At 42.0% G+C, this 15,631-nt stretch overlaps 2 protein-coding genes across 2 annotated transcripts; one reads left to right on the top strand and one right to left on the bottom strand.

Annotated features, from left to right (window-relative positions):
• Positions 1-9,217: 9,217 nt before the first annotated feature.
• LOC124413338 lies at positions 9,218-10,333 on the top strand. The gene has a single exon (XM_046893864.1). It carries the CDS (start codon positions 9,218-9,220, stop codon positions 10,331-10,333), a length of 1,116 nt encoding a protein of 371 aa, XP_046749820.1.
• Positions 10,334-14,877: 4,544 nt separating this feature from the next.
• LOC124413337 lies at positions 14,878-15,631 on the bottom strand. Its single transcript, XM_046893863.1, has 2 exons — positions 15,282-15,631; positions 14,878-15,169 (listed from the first exon to the last, which is right to left on the bottom strand). The coding sequence occupies exons 1-2, from the start codon at positions 15,629-15,631 to the stop codon at positions 14,878-14,880; spliced, it is 642 nt and encodes a 213-aa protein (XP_046749819.1).

Raw genomic sequence — 15,631 nt, 5'->3', positions numbered from 1 at the left:
TTGAATGACGCGCAGCGGATTACCGTCGAAAAATTGAAGCTGGTGCAGCGTGATGAGGGAAATGTGAAGGTCAACGTCATACTGACGTGTAAATTTAAAAACGTAAAGCACGAGGGGGTCACCGCGGAAGTCAAAAGCTTCAATACAACCAACGTGACGATCCTCCCCTCCAGTGATATAGACGGTTGGTTCGCGGAGACAAAGAACAAACTGCTCGTAAAGGTCGAAGATTTCGGACAACGCGATTCCGGCTGGAGTATGATCGAGATTTTAAATATTGCTGTAAACGTCAACCGGTACCAGCCTCTCGCCGCGGGGACTTCAACATTCGTCACGCTACCGGAGGACATTTAGCGCAAGAAGGCGGTGGTCAACGTGAAAATCGAAGACGAAAGATGTCTTCTCTGGGCCACAGCTGCAGCCCTCCACCCGGTCAACAAAGACGCTCAGAGGGTGCATCATTATCGTAGGCATATTTTAGAGTTCAACTGCACAGGTTACAAATTTCCCGCTACACTGCATGACGTGGGAAAGTTTGAGAAATTAAATAATTTGCAAATCAAGGTATATGGAATAGAATCCGAAACCTTTTCACACCATGCAAAATCCACAAAAAGCGTCATCGTACCAATTTATTTGAGTAAAAATTTGCACAGCGCAAACGTTGACACGATTCATCTTCTAATGCTTGAAAGTAACAATTGTCCCGAACATGATGTGAACCGCGAATTCACACCAAGATTCCACTTTGCTTGGATCAAAGATCTCTCACGATTGGTTAGCAAACAATTGTCTCAACATGATGGCCATCTGTTTTTATGCGACAGATGCCTGTGTCACTTCGCTGTGAAAGGCGCCTACGACCACCATCGGCAGGATTGTATTATGTTGAATGAAGTGCGCATGGAATTTCCAAGATCTGAAGATTTAAATTTAAAGTTTAAAAATTTCAAAAACAAAGGCACTGTCCCGTTTGTTGTTTACGCCGATCTCGAATGTATATTAGAATCCGAACCTGTAGATGAATTTCAAAACCGTAAAACATATGAAATTCAAAAGCATATCCCGCACAGTGTAGCATACTACGTACATTGCGCGTACGATGAGACTTTATCGGAGTTTCACAGTAAACGCGGCACCGATTGCATAGATTGGTTCATGCAGCAGCTTAAAGATTTATCGGTTAAAGTAGAGTCACGAATCAAAAATATAATTCCGATGGAGTCTCTGACCCAAGTGCAACGCGATCGTCACATGCGCGCGAAAAATTGTCATATCTGTGAAAAGCCGTTTACTCCGGAGGAGAAAAAGTGCCACGATCATTGTCACTTCACGGGTAAATATCGCGGTCCTGCGCATTATCGGTGTAATTTGAATTTCAACGAGTCGCATACAATTCCAATAGTTTTCCACAATTTGTCCGGTTACGATTCACATTTTTTGATCAAATCCCTAGCTTCAACTTTTCCCGGAGCGGTTACACTGCTACCCATAAATAAGGAAAAATATATATCCTTCACGAAGCAGGTTGATGGGACGATGATGCATTTGAGATTCATCGATTCGTTTCGATTTATGGCTAGCAGTATTGATGAACTTTCTTCATATTTAGGCGATGTCGATAAACGTATAACACGTAAATTTTACAATAATCCCGCGCAGTTCAGCTTGATGACCCGCAAAGGCGTATTTCCTTACGAATACGTCGATTGTTGGAAGAAACTCGACGAAACTCAATTACCTGCTAAGAATCATTTCTACTCGCACCTCTGCAATTCGAATATCACAGACGCCGATTATGAGCACGCTAAAAATGTTTGGGAAGAATTCCGTTTAGAGTCTTTGGGGGCCTATTCCGATTTATATTTAAAGACTGATGTTTTGTTACTTGCTGATATTTTCCAAAATTTCCGGGCTAGCTGTTTTAAAACATACGATTTAGATCCGTTGCACTACTACACGGCGCCGGGGCTTGCTTTTGACGCGATGCTTAAACACACAAACGTGAATTTACAACTTTTCGATGATCCCGAAATGGCTTTATTTATTGAAAGAGGCATTCGAGGTGGCGTAGCGCAATGCTCTAATCGACACGCTCGCGCCAATAACAGATTCATGGGCAAAGATTTTGATCCGAACAAGGTGGAATCGTATCTTATGTATTACGATGTGAATAATCTTTACGGTGCGGCTATGAGTGCACATTTACCAATCGACTCGTTCGAGTGGGAGCATGATCCTATCGATATAACAACCCATCCGGACGATTCGCCGATCGGTTACATCCTGGAGGTGGACTTGGACTATCCTACAGAGCTCCACGAGGAACACAAAGACCTACCTCTCTGTCCGGAGCATTTCACGCCGCCAGGTAGTCAAATCCCTAAACTCGCCACCACCATTCTCCCCAAAACGAAGTATATACTACACTACAGAAATTTAAAGCAATGTCTGAGTTTAGGTTTGAAATTAGTCAAAGTGTATAGAGTTTTAAAATTCGCACACTCTCCATGGCTCGAGCCTTACATCACGCTCAACACCAACATGCGCAAACAGTCCAGAAACGAATTTGAGAAAAACTTTTACAAATTGATGAATAACGCTGTGTTTGGTAAGACTATGGAGAATGTGCGAAATCACACGGATGTCAGATTAGTTACAAAATGGGAGGGAAGAGGTGGTGCGAGAGCGCTTATCGCTAGGGCAAACTTTCATAGTTGCACCGTATTCGAGACTGATATGGTTATTATAGGAATGAATCGTGTCAACGTTTACTTTAATAAACCAATTTATATCGGTGCGGCGATCTTAGACCTTTCGAAAATTATTCTGTACGATTTTCATTACAAATATATAAAGCCGAATTTTCCCGACAAAAAAGCTAAATTGTTGTACACCGACACTGACAGCCTTATTTACCAATTTAATGTACCCAACATCTACGATATCGTCAAACGTGATGTTGACTCAATGTTTGACACCTCGGACTACCCTCCCGACAATGTGTACGGTATTCCGCTCAAGAACAAGAAACGTCTGGGCATAATGAAGGACGAGAACAACGGGAAAATTATGACAGAGTTCATTGAGTTGCGCGCGAAGCTGTACACCTTTACAACGATGGGCGAGGATGACGCCGATGGTACGAGAGTAAGCAAACTCGCAAAGGGTGTCAAAAATTCAACGCTGAACACCATCACGTTTGACGATTATAAGCGCTGTCTGTTGGCTTACAAGGAATTGGCTCGATCTCAATGTCTAATTCGTAGCAAAAAACATCAAGTAAGCACTATCGTACAGAAGAAATTGGCTCTGAGTTGGCAAGATGACAAGCGACAATTGATACCTGGGCAGACCGACACCTTACCGTGGGGGTTTGCTGCTGCCCCATAAAAACTAATCATCGGATTAGCTGTATGTATAAAACCATTGCAAATATTTACGTTCGACACCTCGGACGATCCTTTGTCAAACTATTTATTCAAAAATGAAAAAAAGTTTCCCAGAAACGAAAAAAAGTTTTCCGGAAATGATAAAAAGATTTTTCAAAAACAAAATCCCCATTTGATTAACACGTAAAAAAAGTTTTCCAGAAATGAAAAAAAGTTTCCCGAAAATGAAAAAAAGTTTTCCAGAAATGAAAAAAAGTTTCCAAAAATAAAAATGTGTATTAACCGTAAGGAAAAAATATCTTGTATCATTATTTTTGCTACGGATATGATATATAAGTGCATATGGAAAAGAATTGTAGAGATATTTTGTATAACTGTATGTTTTATTGTTATTTTGAAAAATACATAGAAATTATGTTACATGTCTGTTTCATTTATCCAACTGTTGTGTGAATTGTCAAATCCCAACCACTTCACATAGAGCTGATTCCCACGTTTGCGTAATACTTTCTCCACCAGGTAGCCATCGGGATATTTTACTTTGCTGAGTTCTTCCTCGTACAAGCCTCCTTCGATGGAATGATCTTGATAATCGGTAAGTTTGTACGTCGGGGGGTTGGTATTTTTCACCTCGCTCACGGTGAATATTTCAGTCGTCCAGTTGGGCGTATAGCCTTTTTCGAATACATTTTTGTACTTGCTGATCCGGACTTGATCGCCAACTTTAAATTTCCGCTTCCGATTACTCCGCTTGATTTGGCGGGGCTTGTAAACGCTTCGATATAGTTGTTTTTCGTTGACTGTGCTGACATCTACCGGCTTCATTCGAATCGTGCGATGCTTGGTGTTGTTGTATGATTTTATTAGATCGCTCAAAATGTCAATCCACTTGTGAGATCCTCGGAGAGTAAACCGCTTCCACATTTTATTTTTCAACGTTCGATGGAATCGCTCGCATATAGACGCCTTTAAATTGCTGAATGTCGAATACATGTTGATATTGTGCCGCTTCATAAGTGTCTTGAATTCGCTGAAGTAAAATTCTCTGCCCTGATCGACGTGTAGATGCTTTGGTATGCGGTTCTGTGTTAGTACGGATTTCATGGCGGCAGTCACATCTTTTCCACTCTTGGACTTTATCGGTACCGCCTACGCGTACTTGGAAAATATGTCGATGATTGTAAGCAGGTATTCGTAGCCCTTGTTGTGCGAGCTATATGCGGTCATGTCAACGAGATCTGCTTGCCAGGTCTCATCGAGTCCGCGTACATCTACGAATCGGCGCGGATAATTGCGTCGAGCCGGTCTGTGAAGTTCAGCAGCTATTGTCACCTTCATTGTTCCTTGCTCTTTGCCACTCGATTTTTCAACTCTTCTTCCAACCGCTTTTGTTTCTCGACCGAAACTGATACCGCGCTGGTTTCCTCCAGTAACGTTACTCGTGCATGAAGCTTCTGAACGATCTCCAATAATCCAATTACGTAATCGTTATTACTCCTGTTACGCGCGCGCACCGGTTTAAGGATCTCATCGATTCTCTTCATGCGCTCTTCGTACGATTCTCTTAAGCTATTTCGAACTTTCAGGGGAACAGCATCGTTAGGTTGCTGAGGATCGGCTATGTTACACAATCGTTTACCGTCCAAATCGTACTGATTGTCGGGAGTGATTTTGAATCCGACGCCTGGAGGTCCACGAATAAATTTTTTACCCCCACCACGGCCCAACTGTCGTCCAAATATATCTATGCTCATCGCTAAGTGGTCACCGAAGGAATGACGAATCTATGTCGATCTACCGCTGATGAATGATTCCAGCTTCCCGCAGCTCTTCAATAATGGCGACTATTTAATTGGAATGGCTGGTATTTCCCGCAGCCTGCGACGCCATAAGTAGCTGAAGACGATCTACAATTTCATTTGGATCATCCCAGTAGACGTAATCCACTTCTTGCCTCTCCTTTCGCGCAATCTTATATTCGGGTAAGCCTTTACCGGACTTTTTCGGCGAGCCAAGATGTTGTGCAATGAAATTTCTATACTTTGCACTTTTTGAATCATCGCGAAGACTTCCATCGGCTTGGTATCGTTTCCGATGTGCATTTGTCATCCTTACAATTTTTATGTAATTATTCTTGTCCGTATCATTTACACCCGTGGCATCGGGTGATTTTTGAAACAATAATTCGAGTAACCTTGGCGTACTCTGGTAACTTTCATCTCCCACGTTGATCAGATTATGGACGAAACTAATTTGTGAATCACCAATCATCATACTGTTTATCAACTTTCGAACGCCATGGGCTGTATCTAAATCCTTCTTTTTACTTGTGCTGAACATTTTCAAATATCGTGCCACGGGATTCACTGTTTTCCTCACTGGTGTGCTTGTAGTGGAAATTTCACCAAATTTCAGTGTTTTATCGTGTGCATCCTTAAAATCCTCCTCATCATCCATACCCTCATCCTCGCCATCCTCGGTACTCGCATCATCTTTTTCTTCTTTTTTTCATCGCTATATCAGACGATTCTGTTTTAATTTCTTCTTTGATATGCTGCTGCTGCTTCGAAGTATCCACCAATTCTTGCAACGGTGTTACGAGGGGCTTGAACACCTCTCCCATAACCTGGTCGGTCGTGTCTTTGTCCAACTTGATCATCTTGTGCTTCCGACGTATGACATTGCTTGCTTTCGATATTTCACTCAGCGTATCGCTATGCTTACGAATCTTGACACTCTCCATGTTGCCGACTTGATCATCACAATTAAACTGTGTGAGTTTGCGTTAGTTTATGCTTATAAAGCAGTCAAACCCCTTCCTGTATCTTCCCTCGTTGATTTCACCATCCTTGTCAATTACGACAAAACTATATTTACCGTCATTGCAGCATGCCGAGCATAAGTCCTTAAATTGTTGATATGTCATGTCGGTGTTCACGTGATCGTTGTAGATATGTTTCAGATTCATTTCATCTTGTCGAAATAGCACCAATAAGTTTGCATTGTCACGCACCAGGTGTTTCGGAATACGTGCATACGTTTGACTAAGATAAAAGCTATCGACGTCGCGATGCCTGCCCATGCTGAAGTAAGCTCTGATATTATCTTGCTTCTCACACGCCACATCGTCAAAAATCATAACAGAGTTAGGGTGGGCCTCTTCTGATTTGACAACCTGATCGTTCTCACCAGACGGAAAATATCCCACACCCTGCACGGATTCTAGTAACTTTTCCATAAATTGATATTTTGGCTGAATGAGGGATTTTGAATAAACGTAGACATTTTCGAATCTCAATCCGTTGCCATAGGTGATTAGAGAGATGAGAGCGTTCGTTTTACCACAGTTCGATGGGCCGCAAAAAATTGCCCTCACGGTATTTGGTAGTAATTTTCCATGACGTTTCTCTTTCCTCTTCCTCCCCCGACGAACCATTTTGTCGCATTTGCAACAGGTAGTTTGTCAGTCTGATCTTGAAATCTCATGATGCTCGGTTAACGCGACAACGAGAACTAAGATGACCGCATATAAATTCATCCTTTTATAGAACTCGCGTTAGTTGCTGTTCGACTATGAAGACGTGCACACGTAAGAGACGCGGTGGTGGTTTGCTAAACAAAATCATCAATCATCTCCCAGTTGAATTGCACGTGCCTGGGTATCAGTACTGCGGACCCGGAACAAAATTGGTCAAGAGGTTGGCACGCGGTGATCCGGGTATCAATCCATTGGACGCTGCATGTGAAGATCACGACATTGCATATGCAAGGAATCGAGATATCGCTGCGAGAAATCTGGCCGACAAAGTGCTTGCCGAGAAGGCGTGGAATCGTGTTTTAGCCAGGGACGCTAGTGTGGGTGAAAAAGCTGTCGCGTGGGGAGTCACCAACACCATGAAAGCTAAATCTTAACTCGGCATGGGTTTAGCAAGGAAGCTGTCGAAACTTGGAGCCGGTGCGAAGTCACAGAAAAAACCCTCAACGGGTGGGAAGACTAAACAGCAGAAGAGGACAATAAATCTTAAATCTATCATTAGGGCGGCAAAGGCCTCCATGCGACCAGGTCATAAAGCTGTCGAGTCGGCGTTGGCCGGTGCCCGTGCGGCTGCGCGTGAGGCAGGGAAGAATGTTCGTGTGCCCCGTGTTATACCCGTGCCCGAAAAAATTGGCGGCATCCTACCCCTCCTCATTCCAATTTTGGCTGGTCTAAGCGCAACGGGAGCTCTAGCAGGTGGTGCTGCAGGCATAGCTGAAGCAGTCAACGAGGCTAGCGCCAACAAACATCAGTTGAGTGAGACCAAACGACACAGTGCAACAATGGAGGCGATTGCGTTGGACAAGGGATTATACCTGTGATCCTACCGCAGTGGCATGGGTCTGTAATTACAACTGGCAAAAAACTAACAAAGCTACCACGCCGAGCACTCACCAACGTTGATTTACACAAATACGCTCAAGATATGAGAATTTCACATTTTCGCGGTGTTTTAATGCGGAATGGTCTACCATCATCAGGACCGAAGAAGCAAGAATCTGCAATTATTAATCTTGATGCTAAGAACGGTCCTGGGACACATTGGGTTGCATATAGGAAAAACGGTGATAACGTTGTGTATTTCGATAGTTTTGGTAATTTGCAACCACCTAGGGATTTGATGAACTATCTCGGTGTTGGTAGCGTGAAATACAATCATAAGAGGTATCAGGAGTACGATACTATGATTTGTGGTCACTTGTGCCTCAAATTTCTCAGCGGACAGCTATAAAAAGAGCAGTGTCACATTGGCGAGCATCAGTCATGACGGAATCATTGTCGTTAACACTGTCGGGCACCTCATCCCTGCTGGAGGCTGAATATTTTCCCCCAATCGAGTTATCGTCGACGAAAAACTATGTTCTCGGACTCGTCGAGTTCATGACATTCAATTCAATACCCAATATTCAAGAGAAGTGTAATAAATTTTACCTGGAGCGAGCGGACAATAGCCGGGCAGTCATTACGATACCCACAGGCAGCTACGAAATTGAAGATATCCAAAGTTTTCTGCACAAGGAACTACCTTCCGAGATCTCCCTTAGTCTGCAGGCCAACAACAACGAGCTAAACAGTAGAGTTACGTGCAATCAAGTAGTAGACTTCAAACCCGAGGATTCCATTGGCCGATTATTGGGGTTTAAAGCGGTTGAGCTAGCACGGAACGTTACGCATAAGTCCGAATTACCGGTAGCCATACTGAAAGTTAATACCATACGCGTTGAGTGCAACATAACCACCGGGGCGTACATAAACGGACGTCAGGCTCACACGATTCACGAATTTTTCCCCACCGTCCCATCTGGATATAAGATTGTTGAAGTTCCCGCCAACATCATTTACCTCCCAATTGCCGTACAGTCGATACAGAATATACAGCTGCGGATAGTCGATCAAGACGACGAGTTGATTAATTTTCGCGGAGAAACGATAACGGTACGCTTACATGTAAAATCGGTGAAATAATGGGGATTGTATTTGAGACGAAAAAGTCAGGCAAAAGTTATAAAAGCGAGACGTCATGGCCAAATATCATCAGTCGTCCAGCACTATTGACGAAGCTGACATCTCCGCTGAAGCTGACACCTCTGAACGCTCGGTTTCTCCAGAGTCTAGGTCTTCGATTACGTGGAAATTTAGGAAAATAAAAATTCGTGTTCGCTGCATCCTGTGCGTGTCACCATGGAAGAAATAATAAGAATACAGAAACCCGTGACATTCGACGAATCGATCGCACACTTTGAGGTTCACGCTCACCAGCCATTTGCATCATCGACCTTTGGGAATAACGATGAAATTCGAATTTCCGTTCAAAATCAGAACGAGTGCGTGCTACCGGAAAAAAGCTCCCTGCACATTCACGGGAAAGTTACAAAAGAAGATTATTCCATGGTGGCCGCTACAAAGTTGGTCACATGGCTGTTTGCCATATGTTGAGGAAATTCGATACGAGTTGAACGGTGTGGAAATTGATCGAAATAAAAATGTGGGCAACACCAGCATCATGAGGGGATACTTATCCCTCACCCCAGGGCAACAGCACGGCTTGGAGAACACCGGTTGGCTGAGCGTTGCCGATATCAACCTGGCCGATGATGCTGGAAATTTTGATGTCGTTATACCGCTGCGTTATCTGCTGGGATTTGCCGAGGATTATTGCCGAGTCGTCGTTAATTCCAAACATGAGTTGATTCTCACACACACTAACACCGATTTAAATGCTGTACTTCAGACAAACACTACCGAGAAGTTCAAAATTACCCTCAAAAAAGTCGAGTGGCTGCTGCCCTACATCAAACTAGCCGACAAGCCGAAAATCCAGCTACTCAACTACATCGCCAAGGACTCGGCCATTTCCATGAGTTTTCGTTCTTGGGAAACGTACGTGTATCCGATGCTGCCATCAACGACGCGGCATGTCTGGGAGGTCAAGACATCGACACAGCTGGAGAAGCCTAGATACGTCATAATGGGATTCCAAACTGCAAGAAAAAACGAGGCATTGAAAAATGCTAGCGAATTCGATCATTGTAGAATAGGAGATGTGAAACTCTTTCTCAACTCACAGTGTTACCCCTATGGGAATTTAAATCTAGATATTTCCAATAATCAATACGCCATTCTGTACGATATGTATGTCCAGTTTCAAACATCCTACTACAACAAGGAAGCCGAACCTCTGCTCTCGAAAAGTGAATTTATAAAACGCGCGCCCCTGATCGTCATCGATTGCTCAAAACAAAATGAATCGTTGAAAACCGGACCGGTGGACATCCGGCTGGAATTTAAAGCAAGCGTGGAATTTCCTCGAAACACTGCAGCCTACTGTATGATCTTGCACGATCGGGTGGTTGAGTACAGTCCGATTAGTGGCACGGTGAAGAAATTAGTACAAGCCAATTTTTAGAGTAATATGTTAAATGTAAGAATGTAGAAAATAATATGTATAAGGTTAATTGTTGAAACTATTAATAATATGATCAATTATTATATAGAAGCTGCAAAGCTAAATGTAATTGAGGATAAATAAAAACATCTGTTCAGTGTATGTAATTGTTATTTTGAAATTGACTTGCTCCTCCCACCATCGTCTCGTAACCGACATCTGGCATTTTTTAATAATTTTTGAAGAATCTTTTATGTGTGACAGATTTATTTCAACAGCTGCATCCGGCATTTATGATAAAGTTTAGTATGTACAGATTTATTTACATTACCACCCACTGCATTCATTATCGGCATGAGCTGAAAGGCTGCATTTCCAGTAATTTTTCCAAGTGGTCTAGCGTTATCTAACTTCGAGCTTCCCGCCGTCGAACAAGACCCGACAGGATTTTGCCCCCCCCCCCCCCCCCCCGCCGGGGATTCGCCGCGCGCCCAACCCCCCCCCCCTCCCGCAAGCTCCTCGCGCACCCTTCGCGCCCCCCCTCCGCCCCCCCGCAGCAGCCGGCCCGGCCGGCCCGTAGGAATGGGGGGAACCCCCCCTTGAAACGCCGCCATTGTGCGCCAGAACTCTCATATCTTTACTACTGCTGTACTTTACCTTTGTGGCATTTCATAGAAAAAAATTTCACGGGCAAACAATATTTAGTGAAACCAATTATTTTTATTTTGAACGTCGAAGAGAGCTTGGAAGTCAGTCGGATTTTGATGTGGTGACCGAAAAATTATCAAAATTATTGATACTTGCATTAAATGACCTATTTTTTATCGATCGTGCGTCGAGGTAGGTGTAAACAGATTGTGATCTCTTCAATCGTTGGATACGAAGTCGATCGCACGTTTACGTTGATCTTAATTCCTACATATTCCGTTAATTTTCACATATTCATATGATCGTATGGTATAATAGTATAGTAGTTTTCACCAATTTTTTTATGACCGTTCTTCACGTTTGGCGTCAATATATTCTGTTCTTTTGTATTGATTCACGTATATCACCCATTCAGCAATCCCTTGAACATCCATAAAACACTGACAACGAGTTAGCGAGCGCAGCGAGCGCACGAGCACAAAAACCAGCCACACCAGGCCTCCGACCCTGAGCGAGCTTTAGCGAGCGAGAGTTTTAAAGCTAGTTTCTAACTTAATTATTATAGATAGATTTGGAAATGGTGTGAAATAAGCCGCGAAGTCGTTGGGGAGTAGGTGAGGTGACTTTTTGGGGAACAGGAGTTGGAGCTAGATGTTGAAGGTTAGAGCGTTGGGATCCGAGTGCATCCTCAGCGTGAGATAGGAGCGAGGATCCAGAATAGAGGAGAATAAAAAGAGCAAGGTAACGGCGATAACGAGGGGCGTAAGGCAAAATGGTAATAGGAGGACAAGATATGGAGTGTAGCATTATGATGGGAATGGCAGGTAGAGGCGAGAGGTTGTCGAGGAAGGTGGAAGAGACGTGTGGCGGGACGCCGGACGTAACCCGGAAATGAAAAAAAGTTTCCCGAAAATGAAAAAAAGTCTTCCAGAAATGAAAAAAAGTTTCCGAAAATGCGAATGTGTACTAACCGAAAGGAAAAAAAAAATATCTTGTATCATTATTATTGCTACGGATATGATATACCGGGACCATCTCTAGAAACTAAACAGGAACTGCGCATGCACCAAATTATTCAATTTCATTGGTCAGCAAAATTGCCCCGCGGAGTAATTTTCGTCAGCTAACCAAGGCGACCAACGTACACGAAATGTGACAAGGCTCTGAATATCTCGCGCGTAAAGTAGCGTATTGAGGTTATGTTGATATTTATTCCTACTTATCGTAAATTTTCTAAGAAGAGTGTCAATCAGCAATACCGTCGTTGATATTAGAAGATATTTAATCGACACAATAAAGGCGTCAATGGAGAAACAAATATCAAAAGCTACAGAAATTGAATCAGTTATTTATTGAAAGAAGAAAACTGAAATTAAATGTGGAACGTCATCAACGAGTGGGAGTCTAGACAAACTGAGGCAGGTAAGTAAAAATATCGTTTATTTTAAACAGATTCTTTATTCACATAAAATTAAAAATAAATGGATTGTTGAAACCCAGTAGAAGGTTGCTCCAGAGTGAATTCATCACAGTGCAGTGCTCCGGAAGCCAGTAATCAGTGCCGATGAACATGAAATATTGAATTAAATCAGTAACAAGGAATAAAAGAAATAGTGTATCTTGAAACACAAAGCTTAGGAGTACAAAAAGTAGCAATTCGTTTTTCTGTCGCGATTTATTAAAAATTAGTGGTATCCAAAACAAATAGAAGCTCTTGTCTGATGATAATATCTTTTAATATTTTCAGGTGGGAAACAACCATCATCGAAGCGAGATTAAAGTTGTCAGGCGTTGAAGCGTGCAAGTAAATTTCTGATACTATGATATTTGCATATTACAATATTTTCACATGTATTCAATGATAAAATTCGTTTGTTCTGACAGACTTAAAGTTTCAAGTTTGGATAATAGGATGAAAATCATACCTTACCTGATGGTCAAAACGTTTTGGTGGCTAGGACCCTAGTTTCTCGATTGGTGCCACCGTTCCAACCATCGAACCTGGTTGTTTCGTTGTTCCATTAGACAACAGGTATCCGAAGGAATTTCTTCTGGTCATCGCCACCTTCTGAACATCAGTCGTGGCAAAATTGAAGAGCACGACACGCTACAGATCATGGTGTTTGAATATTCCATCATTTTAGATCTATCGAGCCAATAGTCATAAGTTTGTTATTCAACAATTGCTGCTAACTAATGTTACAGAGCAATCATTTCGTGCACTATTGTAATCCAAGCAATATTATTGGCCCGCATTAGTTTTCAAATTTTATTTTCGGCAGTTTTGATATTTTATTTTTCACTCTCTTGGTATTCAATTCAGATGAATAGTGTTTCAAGTGTTGAATCAGATTCCAAGGATGAAATTTGATGTGTAAACTGAACCAATCTCAATCTAAAAATGTTGGATAACTTCAGTTGAAAATGTCTTTAAAGTCAATATTAATCGACAGTATCATCTGACTAGCTAGTTGCAGCTATCATCCGTGCTTGAGCCTTGTTCAACCCCAGCAAGGTCTAAGGAATGCATTCACTTACTAGTACACGTTACAAATGATCACTTTATTTACAATAAGACTTACTTGCTGGCTAACTTTTTTATGATGAATCTTCATCAGGGAGTTATCCGGTAACTTATTGAAAGCTTGAAACCAGATTCAATTTTATACTTTTACAATGGTCCTCCATTGAAACTGAGAGTTTGTGAATCTCCATTTATTATAATTAATTCTGCATCCCATGTTAACACTGTTCGAAACAAAAAATCTCATCCTAAGATTGGAAATGGAATCTGCAATGCAAAAGTTATCTAGTGGCACAAGTTCAAAACAAAGAACCTTATAACGGTTTCTGCGACAGAGGGATTCCATCCGGATATTCATGTTACTGGATGATGTTCGGAGCACTATGAACAAGATATTGTATTGGATTTAGGTTTAAGTAAATATTTCCATGAACTTCAGTGAAAATTAGATATTCATTTGTTTCAAAGGAACAAGGGGTACAATGTTGAACCCGATAAGTCAATATTTTCATATGAATGTTCTGAACATTACTCTAAAACATGATTATCCTTAAAGTTAATTGTGACACTGAGGCACATTTTGACAATGTTGATTTTTAACTTGTGTCACAGAATGTTTCTGAGTTTCACTCTTGGGATTAGATTTCTTTAGATTAGATTTGAAATTGAAAGAAACCGGAAGATCTAGAACTTCCTTTTCCAACCAACAAAAGTGGCCGATGATCTCTGCATGTGTCATGAATTGAATGGGAAAAGAAGACATTAGCGAACAGCAGAGATGCTATTATTTTGGCTGTATTTTCTGTTGAAAGAAAAAAATTTCATTGTTATTCTTAATGTATGAAGTAATGAAAATGATTGAATAAATTGTCCCCACCTACCTGCTTCGTTTCTTCCAAGCACCCAACATTTGAACAGATTTCTTGTTTCAATCTAATAGGACGAATTTTCAAAGAGCATCAGCATTAAATTCCGACCGTTCTTTGAACAATCAATTTTCAATAACAAATGCTTTCCAAGCCTTTCCGAGTGACTGTCTCAATGACTTGAGATTCTAACCTCGAAAATGCATGTGAACTACATCGCCGACAGATACAGAGTTTGACAGCAGGGTCTCGGGGTGGCCAGACTGCACGGACGGCGGATTTAAATTCGCGCATGCGCAGTTCCTGTTTAGTTTCTAGAGATGGTCCCGGTATAAGTGCACATCGGAAAGAACTCGTATAACTGTATGTTTTATTGTTATTTTGAAAAATACATAGAAATTATGTTACATGTCTGCTTTATTTATCTAACTATTGTGTAAATTGTCAAATCCCAACCACTCTACATAGAGCTGATTTCCACGTTTGCGTTATACTTTCTCCACCAGGAAGCCATCGGGATATTTCACTTAATTGAGTTCTTCCTCATAGAAGCCTTCTTCGATGGATTGATCTTGATAATCGGTAAGTTTGTACGTCGGGGGATTGGTATTTTTCACCTCGCTCACGGTGAATATTTCCGATGTCCAGTTGGGTGCATAGCCTTTTTCGAATACATTTTTGTACTTGCTGATCCGGGCTCGATCGCCAACTTTGAATTTCCGCTTCCGATTACTCCGCTTGATTTGGCGGGGCTTGTAAATGCTTCGATATAGTTGTTTTTCGTTGACTGTGCTGACATCCACCGGCTTCAGTGCGATGCTCGGTGTTTTTGTATGATTTCATTAGATCGCGGAGAATGTCAATCCACTTGTGAGATTCTCGGAGAGTAAACCGCTTCCACATTTTATTTTTCAACGTTCGATTAAATCACTCGCATATAGACGCCCTTAAATTGCTAAATGTCGAATACATGTTGATATTAAATTCTCTGCCCTGATCGACGTGTAAATGCTTTGGGATGCGGTTCTGTGTTAGTACAAATTTCATGGCGGTAGTTACATCTTTCCCACTCTTGGACTTTATCGGCACCGCACACGCGTACTTGGAAAATATGTCGATGATTGTAAGCAGGTATTTGTAGCCCTTGTTGTGCGAGCTATATGCGGTTATGTCAACGAGATCTGCTTGCCAGGTCTTATCGAGTCCGCGTCCATCTACGAATCGGCGCGGACAATTGCGTCGCGCCAGTCTGTGACGTTCAGTCGCTATTGTCGCCTTCAT

The sequence above is a fragment of the Diprion similis genome, chromosome 12 (assembly GCF_021155765.1).
Source record: "Diprion similis isolate iyDipSimi1 chromosome 12, iyDipSimi1.1, whole genome shotgun sequence".
NCBI classification, from domain to species: domain Eukaryota; kingdom Metazoa; phylum Arthropoda; class Insecta; order Hymenoptera; family Diprionidae; genus Diprion; species Diprion similis.
This window is presented reverse-complemented; position numbering and strand designations above follow the sequence as displayed.

Excerpts from the sequence above, each read along its gene's own strand:
- LOC124413338 (XM_046893864.1), top strand. The coding sequence starts at position 9,218 with ATGAAATTCGAATTTCCGTTCAAAATCAGAACGAGTGCGTGCTACCGG.
- LOC124413337 (XM_046893863.1), bottom strand. The coding sequence starts at position 15,631 with ATGAAGGCGACAATAGCGACTGAACGTCACAGACTGGCGCGACGCAAT. Across the intron at positions 15,170-15,281 it reads TTAAGGGCGTCTATATGCGA|CATCGCACTGAAGCCGGTGG; the intron begins GTGATTTAATCG and ends AAAAACACCGAG.